This window comes from Propithecus coquereli, unplaced genomic scaffold, assembly GCF_000956105.1.
Source record: "Propithecus coquereli isolate 6110/MARCELLA unplaced genomic scaffold, Pcoq_1.0 Scaffold104, whole genome shotgun sequence".
Taxonomy (NCBI): domain Eukaryota; kingdom Metazoa; phylum Chordata; class Mammalia; order Primates; family Indriidae; genus Propithecus; species Propithecus coquereli.
In genome coordinates this window covers 1,315,493-1,340,555 of record NW_012134303.1, presented here as the reverse complement: position 1 = coordinate 1,340,555, position 25,063 = coordinate 1,315,493, and the positions used below count along the sequence as shown (strand labels likewise).

Here is a 25,063-nt window from a genome sequence, read left to right as displayed (position 1 = left end):
CTGCAAAAGTCAGGAGAGTGCTGAACGTGTCTAACATGTCTGCCATTTTGTTTATTCCACCTGAGTCTAGGACCGTGAAAATCCCACCACCACTCCTGCCTGCACACACGCTGTGCTATATCCTTAAGTCTGGAGGGCAAAAGGGCTTCCTGCCTCTGCTGCCAATATTCCTAAGCACCGGAAGTTGAGCCCCTGCTTTCAAGTAAACTGGCACATCCTTGGAAGTTGAAAATAACCCTGAAAAGAAAAATTCATATGCAGCAAAAAGATGCAGCCTTGCTCCTTAGAGATCCAACTGAAACGCCCTGGTCATAGTCAGCAGATTTTTTAAAAGGCATCTGTCTTTTATTTTAACCCCCCTCCAACTTCTTACCCCAACACTTCTGAAAAGTAGCTAAAGCTCTGAGAGTTTCCTCAGATTGGGGAACGCAGCTTGCCTTTCAAGGTATCCCTCAACCATTTTCTACTTCAATAAGTGAGATAGACAATATGGGGACCATATGATCTGGGTAATTGGAGTCGGGTCCAGGAAGGTATGCCAAATTATTCTCCAATCTGACCCCCAAAATGCAGCCCTAGAAATCACTGAATTTACCAAATACCCATCCCAACACAGACATACTTCTCCTCAGAGAAGCCTGCTTGTCAGGAGGGCCCCGTTGCAATTTTCCCTGCATAGGGCTGAAATGTGACAGACTCTTTCCTGGAATGAAACATTTATGAAAATGTGCTTAATCCATTTTTAGTAGCTTGGTAGTTTTTTCATGACAAAATAATATCTTTCATCCTGGGAAACATTTTGCCTATTGTAGCTTCTATACAGCCTTAGCACTGCAATAAAGACAGTTCTCTGGCGAGTACAGCAGCCAATTGCAAAACAGGAAAAAGGTGCAATACATTTTGGAGCATGGAGATTCATAATTTGGTAATGGCAAGAGAAAAAGGTTATGGGGCAAGGCTGGACCTGACTTTGTACCCTTCCCACAAAAAGATGCTGAGGTCACCTTCACAGAGTGTGGCTTCTTATTGGTACAGGAACTCTTCCAATGGGCATCTCTCCTGCTGCTTGTCAACTCCTAGCAGCAGTATACCCAGTTCTTTGCCTCCTTTCCTCCCTTCTTTACCCAAAATATCTGCTTCCAGCACCCTAGGAAAGCTGTATCTCTTTACCATGTCAGCCCAACATTTGGTCATCGCTGCAGCCTCACAAGAGGGGATGTTTCCTCCCAGGAAGCTGGCCCTGCTATGATGTCAACACCCAGGAACACTATGGCACACACAGGAGGCGAGGCCCAAGACAATGGACCAGTCCCCAGGAGCCTATACCTTCCATTGGCCAGAATTCCAGTCACTGAGTGTGAAACTACAGGCATGAGGGGCAAGGGAAAAAAAACTGCTTTCTCATTACTCCTTATTACCATTACCTCCTGCTGGCCTCTCTCTGTGTGTCAAACTTATCATTCTTGTTTGACAGAGAGAGATGCAGAGGCACTGAGCTTGAGGACATGTCCCTGGGTGCCCGGGATGAATCTTTTAACAAATGTTCACTAACTGCCTGGGAATTGGTGGATGATGTGTCTCTGCTCTTGGGGAGCTCATGATATAGTAGGGGAGAGAGGCAAGTAAGCCAGCAACTGTGACCGAGTGTGATAGAGTGCTGTGAAGGGCAAGGTGAGGGTCCTGTGGGAACACACCAGAGAGCCACCTAACCCAGACCACCTAACCCTGAGGGGGCTGGGGGCAGTTCCAGAAATCTCTCTTGACAGAGTGACAACAAAACTCAGTCCAGAGGGGTAAGAATGGCGGGAAGAGTACTTTGGGTGAAGGGGAATGTGGAGCAAGAGAACAGGCAGCTCTACATGCAGCAATGGGATGGCCCAGCAGAGCAACCACATCACTCAGGGCCTCGGGCTGCAGCCTGCAAGCAATGCGGGACTGTTGAACTGTTGAGGCCAGGGAAGTAACATGATCAGGTTTGCCAGAGTGAGTTACACACAGGAGACAAGCACCCTGGTCCCTCCCACCCTCCTGCCAGCTCCCCAGCCCTGAACTCTGCCCTTACAGGAGCGGGCATTGTGACACTTAAGGGAAACACAGAGCGGGTGTGAGCAGGCGGGAGGGCGGCTAAAGATGTTCTAGGATAATTGGTATTCTGCATTTACTGACCATATAGGAATTATTGGAGGCTTGTAATGTTTTCAGTCCCAACTCCAAAAGCTCAGCTCTCCCATCAATATTTTAGTGTATATTCTTTATAATTCTCTTCTTTCCCTTTCATTTGTGGTTTGAAAATTCCTCTTCCTTAATAACATAGCCAAAAGGGAGCTGCAGCAAAGGTTCCATCCATGGTTGCCTTGTTAATCCATCTGCATAGCCAGTGGGGCCCATAAAAGAGCTTCTGACCCCTCTCTGGTAGGGTTGGGGAGGCTGCAGTCAGCTGCGGGATTGACCCTGGGAAGGCGGCACAGACACCCCCCTCCCAGCACACACGCAATCAGAACTCCGCAGAGCAGGTGGGAGAGTTCCCCCCGAAGGAGAAGCGAAAACCCTTGGCTTCTCGCTGCTGTCGTTTTTGGAGGAGAGCGTGAGAGTGAAGATAAAGGGGAGGTGGAGAGAAAACGGAGATGGAGAGAAAGCGAGGGGGGAAGAAAAGAGGAGACAGACACAGAAGGTGAGAAAGAGAAGAAACAGGGAAACAGGAGATGGGAGCGTGAGGTGGAGAGAGGACAGATGAAGGCAAAACTTCAGGGAGAGGGGAAGAAAGGAGGAGATTGGAGAAAAGGAGGGAGAGCGGGAGAGGCACTGGGATTGGGGGGGGGTGGTCCCAGAGCTGTTGAGATGCCGCATGGGAACGTTTGGGGAAGGGCCTGGGGAAGGGTAGGGGAGGAGAAAACGGAGCTGCTGAAGCACCTGGGTGCTGTAAGCAAATGTGTAGAAGGTGAGGGAGCAGGACACCCACCCTCTGCCCTCTGCCTCTCTCGATCTGGGCTGAGGGCTGCTAGGTTACTGCCCTTGCTCCTGCTGCGATTCCTCTGAAGCTTGCAGAGCCTGCTGTGCCCCAGCCCTGCTCTGCACCGCTATCCCTTCCCAGGGCCAGGCTGGGGAAGGGGTGTGGGGAGGAGGGATTCCGAGAGCTACAGAGGGCTCCAAGCTCACCAGAGAGGACCTGAGGGAGGGAAGCAGGCAGGGGAAAGGATGTGCAACTACCAGGAAGGACAGACTGTCTCGTAGGCAGACTATACATGAGAAGGGCTCCGAAGTTCCTGTGTGTCTTCCATCCTCTGCGCCTCTGTCCACAGTTGGGGAAAAGCTGCCCCAGCCCTCAGCCTCCCTCTCGCCTCCTCTCGGACCTGAAGCTGTCAGCTTGAGAATACCATAGCTCTGCCTAAACCTTCTCAGGTCTTTCCCCCCTTATAAAAATCATTAGGACTTTCCTGTTGGGCCCCAGCTTGGCTCCAGGCTAAGAGGAAAGCTGTTGGGGGAGGGGGGGAGCAGGGCCACCTAAGTCCCCTCCTCCAGCCCGAGAGTTAGAGGCTGGACAGAACACCTCTGGCCCTCCCTAAGCAGCAGCAGCAGCAGCCCAAGCTCCTCCCCGGCACACAGACACACACTCTGAACCCCTCCAGCTGCTGCCGACTGTGCCTTTAAATTGCTGCTTTCGGAGGGTGCATGGAGGGGGGGGGTTGGAGGGAGGGAAACATCTTCCTACTGGTCTCCCTCCTCCCTCCCCTCCAAGACTCTCCAGGGTTTGGAGAGTGATTGCTGCCCAAAGAGAACCTTTTCTAGCTCCCAGCTGGCAGGCTGAGGCCCTCCGGAGCCCAGGGCAATCCCAGGCAGGAGCCGGTAGGGTTATCTGTGTCAGGATCATTTCCAAGGGAATAGTTCTGGCCCCTGACTGATAAAGGCAGGGCAGAGAAGAGGCAGAAGAGGAGAGAGAGCGCAACTCCCAGCCCGGCTGCACCCTGCACCGGCTCCTTGCGAGCTGCCCAAGTTGGAGAAAGCCTCTGTACTTCTCGTATTCCTGCAGGGATAGCCCCTCTCACATTGGCAGCCAGGCTGACGAAGGGCTCCGAGATCCCCGCGAAATGACAGCTCTTGTTCCTGCAACCCTCTCCTTCCTTCTCCTCTGGACACTGCCAGGGCACGTCCTCCTCAGGTGAGCTGAGCGGGGGTGAGGAGGTGCATGCAAACACTGGCCAAGGGGCAGCCGGGGGCGTCTGGCACAGTTTCCTCTAAGTTCGCACAAGGCCCCCAGTCTGGAGGGCTCCAGGGGAGGACACACCCTCCCGTAGTCAGGACCCAGGAGTTTTTCATTAGAGATGTCAAGTCCACGGTGCCGGTGGGAAGGTTTGTGCATGGGTAGGAGTTTCCCCGGGCCTGGGTAAGGGCTAAGTAGCTGAGCCAAAGAATGAACGCTGTCTGTCCTGCCACCCAGCCTGTCTCCCTACCAGCTGGGCCACACACTGCTCAGATCCCTAAAAATGACAGCAATATCTATCAGCTGCATGCCCAAGAGGCTTCAAGTAGCAGGGATTTGCCCCAAGACCACATCAGGATGGAGCTGGGCTGGCCAAACCTTGGCCCTCTGCAGTCACCCTGCCCGTGTGCACATGGCTGGCTGCTCACTGTCCCTTGAGGGGAACTAAGTAGCAGTCATTTCCTGGGCTTGCAAGCAAGACATACTTGGGGCTTTCTGTAACTGACCCCCCACCAATTGCCCCTTTCTCATTAGACCAGGAGCCAGTCTAGGTTGGCAGGGTGAGCTGAGCAGGAAAGATGGCTGTGGCTTGGGCTGACCTGGTCATAAGAGGAGTGCCTCCCAAGGTGGAGGGGGTGAGCGCCACCACAGCATCCTCCTCCTCTTCCTTTCAGTCCAAGGAGCACCCAGGGATGCTTGCCTCTGAGGAGCCTGCTGCCCCACGACTTGCAGACACATTGGGTTGGCAGGCAGGCAGTCAGGCAGAGCGGGGCAGGAAACTTCTGAAGGGTGAAAACAGCTCAAAGTGGAATGGCAGCTCAGCTGGAGTTGACAAGAGGATGCAGGCAGAAGGGGGCACCCAGCTGGGCCTTGCTGGCCCTCATGGAAAGGAGGCTGCCTCAAAGGCGGAGCTCCAGTGGCAGCATTCCCACTAGAGCTTAAAGAGTGCAGGCAGTTAGAGCAAGATGGGCCCTTAGAGAGTCTGGAGTCCAAGTCTTTCATTGCACATATGGAAACTGAGGCCCAGAGAGGAGCAGCAACTAGTCTGAGGTCGCTCAGGTGCCCAGCAGCAGAATCAGAGCTCTCCCCCGACCCCACCCCAAGGCCTTGCATGAAAAAGATTGTCAGCTCTGGAGCTTCCTAGGTCCTGCCAATGTGTGGGACTTTCCAGGAATGAAAGAGGAAGGAGTGGCAGCACACAGTGACTCTGCTCTTAGGTCTTCAGACAAGGTAGCCCCAGAAAAAGGGGCTGCAACAAGGGTTGGGGCCCAAGACAGCTGAGTCCACAGCCTATGCCAGGGTCCTAGGGCTGGGACTAGCAAGAGAGGTGACCTGAGAGTGGGGCTGAGGACGGTAGGGAGGGTCCGGTTGCTCCATGTGCAGGGCCATGTGGCCTCCCAGCAGGCAGGTGGCAGGTGGCCAGCAGCAGCAGCAGCAGCAGCACCTGGCTAGTGTGGACATCCTGTGGTGAAGCCAGAGACTTCTGCTTGCTCCAGCACCACCACCAGCCTCCTCGGATTTTCAGAGTCTGCTTAGGCCACCTCCTCTGGCAGCCCCTGCTAGGGGCTAGGGAGGCCTCTGTCCTCAGGGTAAGAGCTTCCTCTTGCTAGGGGGATTCAAGGAGACAAGACTCTGGGAGGTCATAGTGGGGCCGCCACTGACCTTTCGCCACTCTGGCTCCTTGGCTGCCCACCCTGGACTGTCTGCATCATGGTATTGTGATAGATAGACCTAATTTTGAAGTCAGTAGCTCTGGGTTCGAATCCTGGCTTTACCACTCACTAGCTACACGATCATGAAGAAGTCACTTCACCTCTCTGATCCTTGATCTCTTCATTTATATAATGGAAATAACCATAACACTTATCTGAGAGGACTCTGTGAGAACCAAATTAGACAAGGTGTGCAAAGCATTTAGTATGGTGCATTAGCTATTTTTATTATTCTATTGCTCACTGGCTGGTGCGTGCATTTACTGGGAAAGAGGGGCCTGCTGGCTCAAAGGATACTAGGACCCAGCAGGACAGCAGCCACACTGCCGCCCAGCCCCACAGTGTAGCAGCAGCAGTGGCAGTGCTAGCGCCTGGTCCAGGGATGATGGCAGGATGGGGCAGGAGTCACCTGGCCCAGCCAGGAGTCCAGCCTGAGCTCTACCCTTGCCACCAAGGCTTTGCTGAGCTCTGGGCCCCTAGTCTGTTAGCTGGTAATCAGGTATGTGGAGGGGGCTTTGCTGCTTTTAGAGGGAAACTTGTCAGAGGAGAAGGGGGCTGGTTTCCAAGCTAGGCTAAAGCACACTGGCTCCTTCCTCAGAATCAAGCTGTTAGGGGGAAAAAGATGGAAGTTGACCTCAGCATGTCCACTCTACTGGGAGGTTTTCCCATGCTCCTAGAGCCCCGCTTTTCCACCATATTTGCCAAAAGTAGTTCACCTGCCTGCAGCAGCCATAGCCCTGAATTAAAATATAGCTCAAAACGGAGCTTCCTGCTGGAGCATGCGCCAGAAGCCAAGACTCCCTCTTTCAGAAGCTGGGTTCTAGATCCTGAGCAGCCCAGCGTGGAGCCCAAGCAACTGAGACCAGCTCTCAGGGATGTAAGTTGTCCTTGAGCCCTTTCCACCCTTGCCAGATCATTTCCAGTGAGACATCACTCTTCTTTGGGTGCTCTCAAAGCACCTTCAGGAAGAGAACACTGGACAACGCTTGAGCCCAAAGTTTGGGTCCTGAGCCTGTCACTCACTAGCTCTGTGACTTTGGATAAGTCACTTCTCCTTTTGAAGCCTCAGTTTTCTCATCTGTAAAATGGAAATAATAGTCTTCACCCCCATCTCACTTGAGAATTGTGAGGGTAAAAAGATTTAATCTATGCGAAAGCACTTTTCTAGTACTAACTGGTGAGCTGCCCTGTTGACGTAGGGCTGTTTTTGTTGTTTTCATTTTTCAAATGGCACCCAGAGACCCATCCTCTCCTATCCTCCTGCCTTATGGGGACATCAGTCAGAGATGGGTGGAGATGGGGAGTGAGAGAGTCTGCAATAAATGCAGAATACAACTGGCCTCAGACCTCTTTACCTCTCCTATCCAGGGTGGCCTTGGCAAAAGAGGAAGTCAAATCTGGGACCAAAGGGTCCCAGCCCATGTCCCCCTCTGATTTCCTAGACAAGCTTATGGGGCGAACATCTGGATATGATGCCAGGATTCGGCCCAATTTTAAAGGTAAGAAACCTTCATCCTACAAAAGTCCCTCCCTCCCCACCACTTTTGGCAGCACACCACCCAGCCAGACCCTGTCACCTGCCAAAAGGAAAGGAGGCTGGAGGTCCGGCGTTAGTTCTTACAGCTGAGATGGGGCCTCTCCTCCCCTTTGCTCATGGGCCTGTGTGGCTGGCATTGCCTTCTCCCAGCAGTGGCCTGGCCTCAAGCTAAGGGAGGGAGTTCTGGGACCTGCTCCCAATCTCCTGGAATGCCCTGCCAATGGGCTGTGCTTTGCTACCCTTAGGCCCACCCGTGAATGTGACCTGCAACATCTTCATCAACAGTTTCGGCTCCGTCACTGAGACCACCATGGTAAGGGGTCTCCCTGTTCCCTGCTTCCACTCTAGGATGAATGGGAGAAGCCCACCAGATAGTAAGCATTTCCTCCCTCTTCTGTCCTCTCCCTGTTTCGTGGTCATAGCTAAAGCCATGGGATGCCTGAAGTTGGTCACTGGGAGGACATTTTTCCCTAGCCCCGGATTTCCATGGCTAAAGATAGACTAGTCTAAGCAGCAGATGGTGAAACACGTGAAGTAGCTTGGTGCAGAGCACTGGCTTTGGAATCAGACAAACCTGGGTTCAAATCTGGACTCTACCATCTCATAGCTGTGTTACCTTAGGCAGATTACTTAAATCTCTCTTTGCCTCAGTGTCCCCATCTGTAAAGTGGAGATCATGACAACACTCTCCTCACAAGGTTGGTGTGAGATTTAAATGAGATGATGCATATAAAGAAAGCACTTAGCAGAGAGCCTGGCACATAGCAAGTGCTTAAATGAAGGCTTTTTCCCTGCCCATCTCTTCCATATCATCCCAAGATAGATTCCTTCTCCAGTCAAAAATGCCCACTGCCCTGGAGATGCACTCCCAGCATTTCCTCCTCATGGCTCTCCCGCCCCTGCAGGCTGGCTGGGACGCTGGGAATAGCACTGCCTCTGATGGGATGCCTCTTTGCACCCTCCCAGGACTACCGGGTGAATGTCTTCTTGCGGCAGCAGTGGAATGACCCACGTCTGGCGTACCGAGAATATCCTGACGACTCTCTGGACCTCGATCCCTCCATGCTAGACTCCATCTGGAAGCCAGACCTGTTCTTTGCCAATGAGAAGGGGGCCAATTTTCATGAGGTGACCACGGACAACAAGTTACTGCGCATCTTCAAGAATGGGAATGTGCTCTACAGTATCAGGTGCACCTGGTGAATGGCCAGGAGAGTTTGCATCAAGGGAAAGAAGGCAGATGGAGGCCGAGGGGTGGGAGGGGGGTTCTCCTGTGCTGGGCTGGGCCCAAGTAAACCGATGTCACTTCTTTCTTTCTGTCCCCACCAGGTTGACCCTGATTTTGTCCTGCCCGATGGACCTCAAGAACTTCCCCATGGACATCCAGACCTGCACGATGCAGTTGGAGAGCTGTAAGTGTCTCTAGAGAGTCACAGAGCAAGGCCTGGAATAAAAGCTAGTTAACCCCTCCCACAGGATTCCACACAGGAAAAGGACCATCCAGAGTGGGGAGGGACTGGCCCAAGCACACCCAGTCAATTCTTGGCACAGATGAGACTAGGAGCCAGGGATCTCTAACCCCTAGCCCAGTGTGTTTTTCCATCCCCACACTATTTGCTGATCTGGCTGTTCCACAGGGCTGGGGAATGGGGAGATGCCAGCCTTACATACAAATGTGCTCATGCTGGTTGTGGGGGGCGATTTGAGGGGCACCTTCTCTGCCCAAAGATATGGTCCATCTCACAGTGTCTGAAGTCATTCTACCTTTACTCCCCTAAGACGTTGAAGATGCCTATAAAAATGCCAGTGTGTGCAAGGTGGGGGCACTCTTTGAACCCTGATTCCCCGTGAATACAGATAACCTATGTAGAGAAGTAGGAGAGGACAGTTCTAGGCAGAGGACAGTGCCTAGAGTGGAGAGGTCAGCCAAGGGCTCCCTATGGCAGGGGTGCCAGCCTGTAGGGACTGCCCAAAGTGCAAAGGAGCCAAAGGATGACAAGGCCAGACCATCGCCTATTTCCACTCCTTCTCCATCTCCTGGGTGAGGGGAGACTGTGAGATCAGGAGACACACATTCGGTGTTTAGAGAAGAAGGCTTGTAAGGCTGTTTCCAGCTGTGGTCAGCTCTTTAGAGTTCATAAACCACTTTCACATCCAGCCTTTCATTATCCCTTAACAACAACTCTGAAAAGTGGGTAGAGTAGCTACTATTATCACCATCTTATAGAAGGAGAAGTGACTTATCCAAAGTCACACAGGTACTCTGGGTCAAAGCCCTACACTGGATGTCTGTGAGCCTTGGTGTTTCTGCTCCCATCTCTACCTGACATGTGCGAATATAATCATATATGTGGCGTGAGCCTTCTTGAATTGCTAGCTATCTGTGAACAACTTGGCATGTTCAGATATTAGCTCTCAATCTGCCCCAATTCAAGGCCCTGGCTAGGAGTCTGTGGTATGCACATTGTCCCATGCATGACTGGCAGGATATAAATAGCTCTCTCCTCCCTGAGGTGAGGTGGCAGAAGCCCTGACTCTGAGGCTGGCTCAGATCAAGACATGTGGTTGGTACACATGCTTACTCCCCTGGGCTTGAGATATGGCAGGAGGCTCCCAGCTGGGTTCCTTGACATCTTTCCAACCCTCTTGACCTGCTTTCTAGGTCTGCCAGAATAATTTCTGTTTGGGCCTTCCTTGAGCTTGAGAACTGAGTAGGAGTCCGGAATCTTTCTGATTTACCAACTTAGGATGGGCCCATGAGACAGTGACCAAGTACCCCCTTCAGAAAAGTTTCCCTTTCCAAGATGAGCATGAAGCTCCTAAACCCCAGGCCTGACTTGTCGACTGTTTTCTCCTACCAGTTCTAACCCTGTCCCTACCCCCACCCAACACCCACACTCTGCAGCCCTTTGCCATCTCTGTCACTTTCAGTTGGCTACACCATGAATGACCTCGTGTTTGAGTGGCTGGAAGATGCTCCTGCTGTCCAAGTGGCTGAGGGGCTGACTCTGCCCCAGTTTATCTTGCGGGATGAGAAGGATCTAGGCTATTGTACCAAGCACTACAACACAGGTAAAAACCAGGATTTTACTGGCTATGAGCCACAGGAGAACCTTCAGATGCGAAGCAAGGGGACAAGGCAGCCAGCCTCTATTGAATGCCCAATCTATGCCAGATATGGTGCCAGGTGCTTCATATGTCATATCTCATTGTGGTAGTGATTACCAACACCATTTTTTCAGAAAAGGAAAACCAAGGTTCTAAGAGGTTAAATCAATTGTCCAAGTGACATAGCTAGTAAATGGCAGGTTTGGAATTCAAATCCAGATCTGTGTAACTCCACAGTCCATGTTCCTGTCCCTGTCACATGCTGCAGAGCAAATGGGCCTGTTACAGTGAGTGGCAGGAGTTTCCCACTTTTCCTAGAGCCAACTCTGTGTGGAAGCTGGGGCATGCATGTCTGAGCGTGATCAGCGGCTGTGCTGAACAGGGAGGGAACAGGCCTGAGGGCAGCAGCCTGCTTACTGCGCCCACCTCCCACTGCTGCCACCACTGCCCTGCTCTCATGAGCTGCCATATTTTCCCAGGTGTGAAACGTGAGCCAAAAAGTGGAGAAGGGCTACTTTTCAGTCTGAACATCTGCTCCCTGCAGCTCCTCATTTCCCCTGGCAATTTGGCTGCCAGGAGCTCTGACCCTGAGATAGAGGCAGCAGGCTGAAGAGGAAAAGGTCCTGGGTCCCTCCCATGGTACCCTGATATGCTTTGGGTGCTGCCCCATGAATATGTGTGTGCATATACATGGGGGTGTGGGGAGTGGGGAGAGAAAAAGGCCATTGAATTTAGAAAATGCAGGTGGGAGTGGAATTGGTATAACCTTTTGGGGAAAAAAGTTGGCAATCTGTATATAGGTCAATGGTTTTCAAACTTTGGTGTGCATTATGTTCCCCAGGGGAGTCTGTTAAAATGTTGATTCTTGGGCTCTATCTCTCAGAGATTCCAATTACGTACACTTGGAGTAATGCTCATAAATCTGCCCTTTAACAGGTATCCTGAGGATTCTGAATTAGGTGGTCGAGGAAATATACTTTGAGAAACCTTAGTCTAGAAGCTCAATTTTTTTTGCTACTTAATTATCCAGGAATCCGACACCTTGGAATGTATTATAAGGAAATATTCCAAAATATCACATTGACTTTAAACCCCAAGGGGGCTTCTGGGTCACTGTTTATACTAGCAAAAACTTGAAACTGTTCTAAATATCCGCCAATAGGGCAGAGGTTAAATAAATTACATAATGCATCTGTTTGGTGGAATAGTATGCAGACATTAAAAAGGATGCTTACAAGGTGCTTATATCAACGTGGGAAAGTATGAGTGAAAGAAGGTAAGATTCAGAGTTATATACACAAAATGATTACATTGTAGTTAAAAAAAACCCAAAAACATGCATTTAAAAATCCTGGAAGGAGATAGAACTAAATGTTTCTAAAGATATGTGGACACAACGGATAAGAACAAGAATTTTGAGGGCAGATAGAGCTGAGCTTGGATTTCACTATTCATTAGCTGAGTGCCCTTGAGAAACATAACTTAATTTCTTCGTGTCTCAGTATCCCTGTCTTTGATATGAGAGATAATTTTACTTACCCCAAAGAGTTGCTGTAGGATTAAATGAGACAAAGTATATAGAGTCAGGTTGCTTAGTAGGGGGATCCTAAATGTAATCTTATGAATATTATTATTCCTTCTCTACTTCTCAATTTTCTGTACTAAACTAGTGTTAATTTTTTAATTAAAAACAAAACTGCTGGCTCGGTGCTGGTGACTCACGCCTGTAATCTTAGCATTTTAGGAGGCCAAGGTGGGAGGATCGCTTGAGGCCAGGAGTTTGGGACCAGCTTGAGCAAGAGCAAGACCCCCTCTCTACAAAAAATAGAAAAATTAACCAGATGTGGTTGGTGCACCTGTAGTCCCAGCCACTTGGGAGGCTGAGGCAGGAGGATGGTTTGAATCCAGGAGTTTGAGGTTATAGTGAACTATGATGATATGCCACAGCACTCTAGCCCAGGAGACAGAGCAAGACCCTGTCTCAAAAAATAAAAACAAAACCAAAAAAAATCCGGCTATTACACAAAGAAAAAAAGAAGGAAAGGTGGGACGGGAAAGAAAATACAGGGGCTTAGTAAAGCCGGGGTAGGGTGAGGTGAGGTGGACTCAGGAACAGTAGGTGGTCACAATAGCCTACAACATGCCAAAGCCTTAATCAGTTATTGATGAAATCACTGGCCTTGAGGATTCAGGTAGGCCTGATAAGACCAGAACAAAGTAACATACACATCCTCTCCTTTTTGCTTGGGTCATCCTGAGCCTCTGTTATTGAGAGAAGCTCTGACCTAGTGTTTTCTTAGCCTTGGGGCCACGGGAAGCAGAATAAAGTGAAGAAGGCTGGCAGAGGAGGCCAAGCTTCAGTCCATGTGCTTGGGGCCAATGCACTTTTTGTTGGTGGAATAGATTACCGCTGCCCGATGCTCTATGGAAACCCGCTGCCTGCTGTTCAGAGCTGGTCTCTGTTGGGCATTGTTTCCAGATGTTTGCTATCCAGCTCTTCTCAGTTGCTTAAGACACAGGCAGTGTTTATCTCAGTGAATTGTTGTTGCTAGAGAGCTTCTGTTCTGGGGTACTAGCAAGTGCAGGCTGGGCTGCTGAGATCTGAATGGAGTCTAAGCTAATTGCTTTGTTAATAAAGATAACAATAGTAACAGCTACCTATGTGCCCAACACCTCAAATACATGATCTCATTTAATTTTTCCAATAGCCCAGTGATGGAGTTGGTATTGTTATTACTGTTTTACAGGCAAGGAAACTGAAGCTCAAAAAGTTTGGGTGTTTTGCCCAAGGTCACACAGCTAATGAGTGGAAGGTTCAGGATTCAAACCGAGGGAGTCTGACTCTGGAGCCCCTCTGCTATTTATCCTCTTGCTGTGCTGTCATGTGAAAGTGCTAGGAGCAAGAGGCCAAGTCTTCAATGGCCGCTCTGAGAGTTTCCTTAGTACATACATCTGGCACTAACTGGGGCCATTTTGAAAGGCTCATTTATTGGCCCAGCTGAGGTACCCAGAGGCTGGCCAGCAGAGATCAGGTGCCCTAGTCTTACCCTAGTTACCTCAGGCTCAGTCACAGGCTGGGGACCTGGACCCTGAGACATCACTTCTTTTCTTGCAGGGAAATTCACCTGTATCGAGGTCAAGTTTCACCTGGAACGGCAGATGGGCTACTATCTGATTCAGATGTACATCCCCAGCCTACTCATTGTCATCCTGTCCTGGGTCTCCTTCTGGATCAACATGGATGCTGCTCCTGCCCGTGTGGGCCTGGGCATCACCACCGTGCTCACCATGACCACCCAGAGCTCTGGCTCCCGGGCCTCTTTGCCTAAGGTGAAGAGACATGCAAGACTTGTTTGCTCTAAGGCTCTCCATTTCCCATTCATCCCATGTGCCCTCCTGCTCACTATTTACTTTGGATTTAAGGTTGAGAAAAGCCACTGAGCAAGAGCTGGTGTCCTGCATTCTCTCTTCCCCCAGAACATATTGCTAATGACATTGCTAACAATGTGGAGGCTGGAGTTAGCAATGCTGTCTGGCTAGGGAATAAGTAGAAACAGTGCCTTACCTACTTTGACTTTCTTCAGGAAACACTAGCATGTCCAACACCAAAAGATCCTTAGCAAGGAGAAAGTCCTAGTCCCTCATGGTACAGAGAAGGATAATAAAGCCCAGAGAGGTAAAATGACCTTCCAAGGTTATGCCCTACAAGAAATAACCAAAGAAGTATCAGGATTTTGAACCAATTTCTGTCGTCTTACTATTTCAGAAATCAGGTACAATTACAAAGAGCTCTAGAGACAGTGACCATTCTTTGGGGATGAGAGCATTTGGAGGTAGCAAATAGCAATTAGAGTTAGTGGACTCTGGTCATCTGGGGCCTGGTGATGTTTTGATTATGCAGAAATATTTGTGCTGATGAGACTGTGCAGAGGTTTTCCCTGCCTCATATCATCATGTAGGGAATTTAGAGGTCACCGCAAAGTCCTTATAGTCAGCAAGGCTCTGAGTGAATCAGGGAGCAAGGCCATTTATTCATTTAATAAATATTTATTGAGCATGTACTACGTACCAGGCACTGTACTTTGTCATGGAGAAATGATGGGAAATGAAAGCAACACTATTCCTTGTGGATCTTATAGTGAATATATTCCCTCTTGCACTGATTTGTTGGGAACCAGGCCCTGTGATCTCCCATCTCTTAGTGCTTGTTTCTAATATGACTTTTTATTGGGAACTTAAACAGGGGGTAATCTGGGATATCCTGGTAACTTTGTAAATTAGCTATATGGAGTAGTGGTTGAGATTAGGAGATTAGAGTCAGGCAGATTTGGGTTTGAGTACCAGCCTCATCATTAACTAATAGCATGACCTTAGACAAATTTCTTACCTCTAAATCTCCTTGTTTGTAACATGGGAATAAGAATTTTACCTCTTCCAGAGGGTTACTGTGAAAAATAAATAATGTATCAACACACAGGACAGTGTTTGGCACATAGTAACGGCTCAATAAATGTTGAGTATTGTTATAATTATTAATATTAGGTGTCAGGGTTGAAAAAATTGAGATTGAGTGGTGGATCTGGGATGAAAGCAGCTGGTGTTGTCCCCAGTTATTTTTGAGTTGTCGGGAAACCTTTGAGGCAGTCCAGATCCCAATAGGGATAAACAATGACAAAGCTCGGATCAGGATCAAGGGTCCCAGGAAAAGTTGTCAGGGATCATTTTCTGTAAATGTATTTCCTGGATGGACAGGGATATTGATGAGGCTCTGAGAAGCAAGCTGGACTTAAGCAAGGGCAGCAGGGCCAGGCTGGACTGTGGTGGCTGTGTTTTGATAGTGGCTTTGTATGGAGACCAGAGTTCAGATCCAAGAACCCTGCCCTAGTTTATTGCCTCTGCCACGCAAGGAGATTCTTCTTTAACTCAGGGATGTAGTGCAATTTATGCCTTATTCTTGCCAAGAGAATTTCCTTTTGTGGCCCCCTCCTGTGGGTGAACAGCATCCATCTGCTCTCAGGAATCACTTAGTTTCCTCATTTGGAAAAAGTGGACTTTATTGGAGAGTTGTTTGTTTGCAGCATTTGGTGCCTTCTTGTCAGATTTTAATGACTTTTTCATGGCTTCATTGGCCAGTAAGCAAAATATCCAGGCATGTACCCCAAACTAAATAGCCTCGTTAGCCAGCCCCACAGAGCAAGGGACTCAGTAAACCAGGGAGTATCTGCTCACTCTTGAGTTTGTGCAACACTAGGTTTGGTGGGAGCCCCAAGGAAAGAGATGGAGCCAAGCCAGGGGCTTCTGGAAGCCACACCAACCCCCCACCACCCGAATATAACTTTAGTGTTCAGGATGAGAGTGGCAGAGGCTTATTTTGTAAGGGAACTCAGCTAGGGTGGCCATTCCCCATGTTCCCAGGAAACCATTCCTTCTTTGTCCTTATGGGGCCACCCAAGGGCACTGATTACCATTGTTTTGCCAGGCCTTTGATCTCCTTAACTGCAGGTAGCTCAGAGAAGAATGGAGGGGCTAAATGGAAGCTTTTACCAGAGACTGGCAGACTAGACCTGAAGTTGCAGCAGGGAGGAAAGACCCAATTTTCTCTAGATCCTGTAATCTAAATGGCCTACAACTCTTGGGGCAGGTAGGTAGCTCTTGGTGAGGAGGGCAAAGAGAGAAGCAGAAGCCAGCAGAGACAAACTCATTGCTAAACCATTCATTCAGCCATTCATTCAAAAAAATGTATTATATGCCAGGCATTCAGATAGGCATTGGAGATAGAATAGTAAATGAGATGGAAACAGTCCCTGACGTCGAAGAGCTAGTGAAGGGAATGGCTAGGTGTGTGATGGATGCTAAGAAGGTGTGGATAACCTGGGCACATATAGCAGGACAACCAACATGACTGAGATGATCAGGGAAGGCTTCCCAGAGGATGTGGTATCTAAAGTGAAAGCTGAAGGATAAGTAAAAGTTATCCAAGTAAAGAAAGGGGAAGGAAGATTGGCTCCTTGGGAAACAACTGAAATAGTTCACCATAGCAGAATCATAGATTGCAAAGGGTGCGATGAGACCGAAGAGGTAGGCAGAAGCCAGATGCCATGGTAATGGGAGCGCAGACCCTATCATAAAGGTAATGGAGAACTATGGAAAAGTTGTGAGCAGGGGCGTGATATGATCAGATTTACATTTTGAAACCAAAACTCTGGCTGCTGTTTGGAGAACAGATTGGAGGTGGCAAGAGTAGATGCAGCGAGACCATTTAGGAAACTGTTGCAGTTTTTCAGATGACCTAGAATAGTGAGTGAACAGATTCCTGAGATTTTTAAAGACCTATCATTGACATTCTCATCATTAACAAGACTTTCTTCCTGGTGCTTAGGGTGTCCTTTCTTTTGATGGTCCAAAGCACCTTCATGGCCCTCCCTTGTCATTAACTCATTATTGATCTTCATAGGAGGTATCTGACATCCTTGGGGCACAGTGGGACTAGGGGATGGTGAATGAAATAGGATGCCTTCTTACTAAGTGGCAAAGTGGAGACACCAAAGGATGCTTAATCAGGGTGGCCTAGTAATCCACAGCCACCATCTCAATGACATTGCCCAAAAGAAGTAAAGTGGTTTTCTCATCCTTAGCCCTGTTGCCATTTGGGGCCATATAATTCTTTGGGGTGTGTGTGTGTGTGTTGGGGGTCAGGCATGGGGCTGTACACTATAGGATATTTGGCAGCATACCTGGCCTCTAGCCATTAGATGCTCATAGCCATCACCAGCCCAAAATTGTGCCACCAAAAATGTCTCTAAACATTGCCAAATGCCCCTGGGGTGGGCAGATTGTCTCCAGTTAAGAACCACTGAGGTCGAGGGTTTAACCAGTGAAGCCCACTCCTTACCTGAAGTCTGCAGCACTCTCATTGCCCAACATAGCAGAGGCTGATGAAATAAGTGGCCTGTCTTAAATCCTCCTGCTGCTGGGTAGCGCTATGGGGTGAGCTCAGTGGCTCTAAACTATGTAGGGAGGCAATCTGGCTGAGGAGGTGAAAAGTTCTTTTAAACTCAAGCTCTGTCCCCCTTCCTGGCCCCACGTAGCTGCAACCCTGTTCCAGGAGAGGCCAGTGTTCAACCTTCACAAGGGAAGTGAGAGAGAAAAGTACTTGGAGGCTGCCAAGGCAGGTAGTGAGAGGAGAGCACTAGGGGCTGGTTAGGTGGGCACCAACAATGCCTTGCAATTTGCAAAGCATCCTTAGAGGGGGTAGGTGGTGCGCCCTTGGGATCCCTGCCCTGTTCTCCTCTCCAGGTTGAGAGATGAGGCCACAGCTCACTCCTAAGCTCAATTCTTCAGCAGCGCCTCTCACAAAGAACAGCAGGAAAAACCACAGGGTCTAGGAAAGAACAGGGGAGGAAGAGGGAAAGGAAGGAGCTCCTAGTCTGTCAAACTATAGGCTTTGGCAATGCCTCCGAATCAAAAGCCCAGGACCCCCAAGTCGTAGTGCTACCTTCTCACTGGGTAATCTTGGCTAAGACTCTCTCTGAGCCTTAAGCATCTTCACGTGTGTCACCTGGGAATCATGAACCCTGCCCAATTAGCACCGTGGCTGTGAGGATCCCAGGAGATAACAGAGGGCAAACAAACACAGTGTTCATGTTCATTGCTGTTTATTGAAAGAAAGGAATCAAGAGAAGATAAGAATGAAAAGAATAATCAGAAGCAGAAGGAGAAGCACAAAAAGAGTAAAGAAATAGAGGAAAAGAAGTATAGGAAGGACAGGCAGGTAGAAGTAGAAGTTGGAGAGTGCAGAGAGTTGGAGGAGGATAGGTAGCCCGATCTCTTCGATATGGGCCTTCAGACAATGGGCCATATCGTGGAAAGCTTCTTTGAAAACCAGAAGAAGTTCAGGATAAAACTGAAGAACATCAGGCAATTGATACGGGCTGGAAACCCACTGCATAGGCCATGGAAGGATTCCAGGAAAGTTGACTCTTCTGTTGATGGATGTTCTAGGTGTCGTACGTGAAGGCAATTGACATCTGGATGGCTGTGTGCCTGCTCTTTGTGTTCGCTGCCCTACTGGAGTACGCTGCAGTCAATTTTGTCTCCCGTCAGCATAAGGAATTCATACGACTTCGAAGAAGGCAGAGGCGCCAACGCATGGTGAGTACAACTAGGGAGGGGCCCACTGCCTTTCTCCTTTGGACTCCTTCCTCCCTACTACTCCTCCCATAAACCAAGACCCAACCTAGCGGTGCAAGGACTAGACAGGCAATCGCGAGCCCTGGATTCTATTCCCAGGCTGGTCACAGTTAAGCTAAGACTTGAACCTCTTTAATTCTGTTTCCTTATCTGTCCAATGGGACATTAATTCCTGTGAACCATATAGTAGTGATTGATTAAGAGCATGGGCACAGTGCCCAGCACAGAATAAGCACTGAAAATGTTAGCTAGCATTAGAACCTTATCAAAGTTAGCCAATATGAAATTGCTTTGAGAAGTAGTGATGGTTACTCCTGGCTCTCCCCTCACCCCAGAGGCTCTCCCCTTACCCCAGGTTGTCATACACTAATTGGTGGTTAAGAATTCAAGAGTCAGGCATTGGTGCCTTTTTAGGTGAGCATTATAAGAGGGTCCCCATAACTAAGCTGGAATTGAAAAACTACTACTTGCCTCTTCTTGCTGTTGAACTTCTTCTCTTTGATCTTCATTGGGTGCATCAGAGTTGTTGGGCTTGAGCTGTTGTTCTCCCACACTCTTGTCTGTCAACCCCATTTCTTCTACAGTAGAGTGATCACCTGGGGAAACATAAGAGGAATCTTGTTGTCATGACAACAGAGGCAGTTTATCCCCCAACTGCCCAGACAATAGGTGCTAGGTAAGTTGTCATGACAACCGAGGTGCCTGCGCCACCCTCACAGAAGCAGGTGTCCAATTATGAGGGAAGCTGAAAGCTTTTGTTGAGCTACATACTGGTTGCTTAATCACCAGAGAGACAGAGTTCTGGTTTGTCTTGAGCTCTGACTCCCTGTTTGCTGCCTAATCCCGGGACTCTAAAACCAAAGGGACAAGCACATAATGACCTCTGGGTGCATAGAAAACAATGATCTGAACCCGCTGTTAAAATCCTGGCTCTAGGCTATCTGGGCCACACCAGAACAAGGACTCTTCCCAACACTCCACCTCCCACCTCAACTGTTCCGGGGCACCCTTACCATATGTCCGCACTAAAAATACCTCACAAACCACCTCCATGGTTTCATGTGGCTCGCTAAGGGCCCTTTCTGCTGAGGGCAGGACTCCTGTCTCATTTAGTGGTTTGTCTGAATGTATCAATTCTTGCCTCACTTTAGTCCTTCCGTTGGGCCCTGGGAGACATGCCCTCTAGTGGATTGATCCACAACTGCATCTCCTTGAGTAGGACTCATTCTTCATAAGACCTAAAAGCCTTTTCAGTCCCTTATCGCGGGTTAGAAAAAAAAATTGAGAGATCTGGCAGAAGGGCAAGAAAAGACGATGCTCCCTTTTCTGAGCTAACTGTCCCCATCCCCTCTTTGGCTGTGTCAGATCTGCCTACAGGTACCAAACTCTTATCTTTATAGGGGTTTCTATCTTGATGCCTTCTCAATGCCTACCTTGGAAATGAAGAGCAGGCTGCCAACCAATCCAGAGTCCTTTTGCCAGCTAAATTGCCTGTGTGGATGTCCCAGCAACAAAAGGCTGCCAGAGTTACTGTAGAGCTACTCCAGGTTGACACTGGTCCCACCTCCTTCCCTGCACTCCTCCAACTCCCAACTGCCCACAGCCTGTCTCCTCCTGCTCATATACACATTGCTCCTGAGCTCATAATGGAGTGAGCGTGTCATAGCCAGGGCTCAATTATTACAGAGTTATGACAGCAGCCTGGGCCCTCCCTGCTGAGGACCCTGAAGCCTGCCTGAAAGTGGGCTGAGGCTTGTTATAAATGTGAATAAAACCTGAAAATCAAACCTGTTCCATTAATCCTGTCCCTTTTTCAAGTCTTCTAAAGCCATTGCCATCCCATTGCCTGTGGCAGGAATCCTCGAGGCACCAAGCAGGCCCTGGGCCTTCCTGTTCCAGATAGAGAAGCAGAAGTCCTCTGTCTGAGAGGAGCCCTGTTGGAGGAGGGAGGGGAATCCATAACATTTTTGGGGAACCATTAGCCAAGAGCAAATTAGGAATGTTCTAGGAGTCAGCCAGCTGTTGACCCAGCTCCAGGCTGGGTCCTTTTCTTCTCTAATCTCTCCTCACCCACCCATCTCCATGGCACGGGGGTTTCCTTCCATGTCACTGTCTAAAGTGGCTTAATGTTTTCAGTGTACTCCTACTTTGTCTTCCCAGCTAGTCTATAGGCCTCCCAGGGAAGGGGGAAGCTCCCTTTCTCATCACCTCAGCAGGCCTGAGCACCAGGCTCTGGCCACAGCAACCGCATAACCCAGCCTACCAACTTTTGCAGGCTGATTGGCAAGGGCTCCCTCTCAAACTGAACATGTGAAAGCCTTGCCATGATCAATAGAATAACTTGAGAGCTGGAAGAAATTTCAAAATACTGCTCAGTCCTCTCAGACGCTTGATCCCAGAACCCTGGTCACCTCTCTGCATCCTTTAGCACCCTCTTCCATTCCCCATTCTCCAATCTCTTTTCTTCCGGCCTCTCTCACTTTAATGTGTATCACTCCTTCCCATCTCCACACCTTGCCTCCTACACTGTGCGTTCTCTCCCCAGCTTGCTTTTGGAATATCTTCCCTCTCCAGCTTCTCAGCCCTTCTCCCCTATAAACAGCCACACAAAAAACGTTCTATTTCAACAGCCATGGAAGCCACAAAGTGGCATTTAAGGCTCCATCATCCCTCCCCAGCACACACAGATACCCCTCAGAATTTGATCTAAATAGATAATATCCAAATGCAGGACCACCTACCCTTGGATTTCAGGCCACCCATCTTCAATTCCTCAACTACAAAAGGTACAATATGTTAAAATCAAAAAGAGCCTAGAGCAGCTTACTCTATTGGCCATCTTTTCTCTCCCATGCGAAATGGCTTTTTTCCAGCCTGGGAAATATTAAATATTTCCCCAAAATTCCCTCTAAGTTTACTGTGATTGGAGAAAAGGGAAGATAATTGGATCTATAGAAACAGAAGTAGCAGTTGGATCCAACTTTCTCCTTCAGAGATTTTTGGCAAACATTCCAGGCTTATGTCCTCTAGCTGGGCCGCTGAGGGGATAAGGGTAAACAGTGGGGAACAGGGTGGCCTGAGGGACCCTGAACTGGACAACAAGGGAGAAAATCCTTTTACTTACCGCCCTCATTTCTCAATTCCTTGTGAGATAATTTGTTTGCCTCTGGTTCTTCATCTCTAAAATGAGTCCGCCACAACCTCTCCTGTCAGAATAGTGTGAAAATGGATTAGAGAATAGTGTAGGGTGAGCCGAGGCCTCTGGTGAATGAGGCTATGGAAATAACTTTGAGCAGAGAGCTAATGCTGCCCCACTACAGCAACTCAGAGCCAAAGTATGACCGCAACAGTGAACTGCTTCTGACCCACACATGTACAACTCTCTCCACAAAGACTCTGACAAAATCAAGGGTTGGGCAGCAAAGCTCTCTGGTGGGCAGATTTAGAGAGAGTCTTAACTATGCTAAAAGTACCACTGCTTTTCTAGAGGCCAAAGGGCATCAGGCCACTGTGCATGGTGGGGCAGGGAGAAAGTGTTTTTCCTGCCAAGTACTTTGTAACAGTAAGATTCTCTTCTGAGTTGGATCTTCAATTTGAGACCCTGAGAGGATACTGGCTTCACAAGCCATTCCTTTCCCTATATTCTGAAGCATGTGGTTCATCAGTCCCTTCATTCATTCAGTGGATATCTACTGAGTGCCTGTTAGTTTCCAGGTGTGGCAATAGGCACTGGGGAGACGGCATGACCAAGCCTGATGCCGTTTCCCAAGTTTATACTATGAGCCCACAGGCAGCACAGCAAAAAGATGGGATCTGTGGGCCAATCTCCGGCCTGAGCGTGCCTGCCCCTGATGTCCAGTAACTGGCCTGCCTGTGTAATGTCAGGTCAGCTTCTGGTGATGTCGTAATCAAGGGTTACTGGGACCCAGCACACCAACATCTCATCTATGAAGCCACTTTTCAGTGTGTTATCATGGCTGCAGAGGTCCCATTATAAAGACCCTATGATGCCCCTCTAACTGCACAGTGTTTAAAACCTACTTTCTCCACATTTTATACACACACATACACACATATGTTATACCCATAAAATATACGCTTATCTTGTTCTTTTAACTTATAGTAAATGCCTCAGGTAGCTGTAGGGTGACCAACTTTTCCTGATTTGCCTTGGACCCCCCCAGTTTTAGCAGTGAAAGTCTCAGGAACCCTCTCAGTCCTGGGCAAACTGAGATGGTAGCTGGCATCATCCTACAAGGGGCCACTGCACTTCCGGTGATTTCTTAGACAGCCGACGATTTTACTCCAAAACTATCAGTGCTTTTTAAAATAATAAAAATATTTAAAGGAAGTGTTTCTCAACTCTGTCCTTTAGATGTAAATCAAATTAGGCTTGTTTGGGTCATATATAAAATAAGAGTAAATAGGCTATGAGTGGGGGTCTGAGGGCCTCATATTAAGTAAAGCTCTCACTATTGATCACTCAGGGGCTTTGGCCCACTCTCTCTCTCCCTCTCTCTCTCTAGCTCTGTCTCTATTTCTCTCTCTGTTTCCATCTCTATCTTTTATCTCTTTCTTTCTGTCCTTACTTCCTGGCTCCCAGCTGTGTCATAGCTACTTAAGATTGTCAGCTGATTATTGGATAAATGGCCTTTCTGCAGTCTGCCCCATTACTTAGTGCTTATATAAAGTTTACCTCTTCTGTGTTAATGTGTTTACCATAAGGCATGCATTGTCTATGAATGGAATATGCATTGGGTAATGAATGTTACCCTGGATGTACCGACCCCTATTTCAAATTTACAGAGAAGCACACATAGCTGCAATAGAGTGAGCAGCCTTACCCTAATTTAGATAACCCATAAGGTTATTTTAAACTTTTAGAATTTTCAGCTTTAAGTCAAGATAACTTTTAAAAAAGATACTATATACAAAAACAAATTCTAAGCTTTTGAAAGTCATTAAAGTCAAGTGCACTAAGTTTAAATATCTCAGCTTCACTGGCTAATGGTCTTGTTGTTCTGTTTATTACCAGTCAGAGATAACTTGACATTGAGATGTCCCTCTCACAGTGGCTGGCACTTCACTAGGTTTTAGATGGCACTGAATGATGTTATGCATTTCACAAAGGCAGCTCGGGGCCTATCTGCAAACGGAATCATAACACATACCATACATACCACATATAGCTGCTTAGCATACATCTATCTCATGAGTAGTTTTGTTGCCATAAAAAGCATACAGTGGGCCTGTGTGCCCAGCCACCTTGTCTGCATAGCATCACCTATGAGATATTAATGTGTGGCCTGGTCTCTGTCCCTCTGCCTTAGAGCTTTGACCTCAAATTCTGCCTTTTCTTCCTTCAGGAGGAAGATATCATCCGAGAAAGTCGCTTCTATTTCCGTGGCTATGGCTTGGGCCACTGCCTGCAGGCAAGGGATGGGGGTCCAATGGAAGGTTCTGGCATTTATAGCCCCCAACCTCCAGCCCCTCTTCTAAGGGAGGGAGAAACCATGAGGAAACTCTACGTGGACCGAGCCAAGAGAATTGACACCATCTCCCGGGCTGTCTTCCCTTTCACTTTCCTCATCTTCAATATCTTCTACTGGGTTGTCTATAAAGTGCTGCAGTCAGAAGATATCCACCAGGCACTGTGAATAGGGTGAAGGCTATAGAGTCCAGCTGCTGGCTTCCTGCTTCCTCCTGGGTGGCTTTCCCCCTCCTTTAGACTCCATCAGGGGCTTGAACAGTTCCTTCCTGATCTCCCAACTCAGAACTTCAACTACCAGTCCCAAAGCTATGTGGGCCTATACTGCATGGTGCCAATGGTGGCTGTACTTACAAAGATGGCTTGTCTACCCTAGCCTAGATTTTCTTCATACTCTCCCATTTCTCATGAGACTGAGGTTTAGCCATGTTCCTGGGGCCAGGATGACCTTCTGCCCTTGCTGAAGCCTCTCTGTTTTCCAATACTCCAGTGGAGACTATTCAGACCACTGCTACTAGATTCTGGCATTTGTCATCTTAATCTGCACCACTCCCACCTAGAGCCTGGCCATTACTTTGCCCTTTCTGTCCCTCCTACTGTAGACTCAAATAAGGAGTCTTTTCTATCCACAAGTACTGCCCTATGTGACCCAGGCAGGTTTCCTTGCAGTGAGAGGAAGGCAAAGTCACAGATTCCCCACCTCTCAACAAGGTTGGAGCAGTCATGGGCTGCACTGGGCTAGGGCACCCAACAGAGAGGCGTACAAGTCTCCTGGGAAGCCCCACACTGTCAGAATTGGGGCAGAAAAATTGGACTCTCAGAAAGACCAC

At 48.7% G+C, this 25,063-nt stretch overlaps 1 protein-coding gene and 1 long non-coding RNA gene across 2 annotated transcripts; one reads left to right on the top strand and one right to left on the bottom strand.

Moving 5' to 3' along the window:
* Positions 1-4,085: 4,085 nt before the first annotated feature.
* On the top strand, positions 4,086-24,402 carry GLRA4 (glycine receptor, alpha 4). The gene is made up of 9 exons (XM_012645163.1): positions 4,086-4,156; positions 7,279-7,409; positions 7,693-7,760; positions 8,414-8,637; positions 8,777-8,859; positions 10,379-10,519; positions 13,671-13,885; positions 18,557-18,706; positions 24,112-24,402. The coding sequence occupies exons 1-9, from the start codon at positions 4,086-4,088 to the stop codon at positions 24,400-24,402; spliced, it is 1,374 nt and encodes a 457-aa protein (XP_012500617.1).
* On the bottom strand, positions 18,189-20,343 carry LOC105811080. The gene is made up of 3 exons (XR_001137533.1): positions 20,179-20,343; positions 19,217-19,341; positions 18,189-18,632 (listed from the first exon to the last, which is right to left on the bottom strand). It is a non-coding gene; the product is annotated as an uncharacterized LOC105811080 (long non-coding RNA).
* Positions 24,403-25,063: the final 661 nt, after the last annotated feature.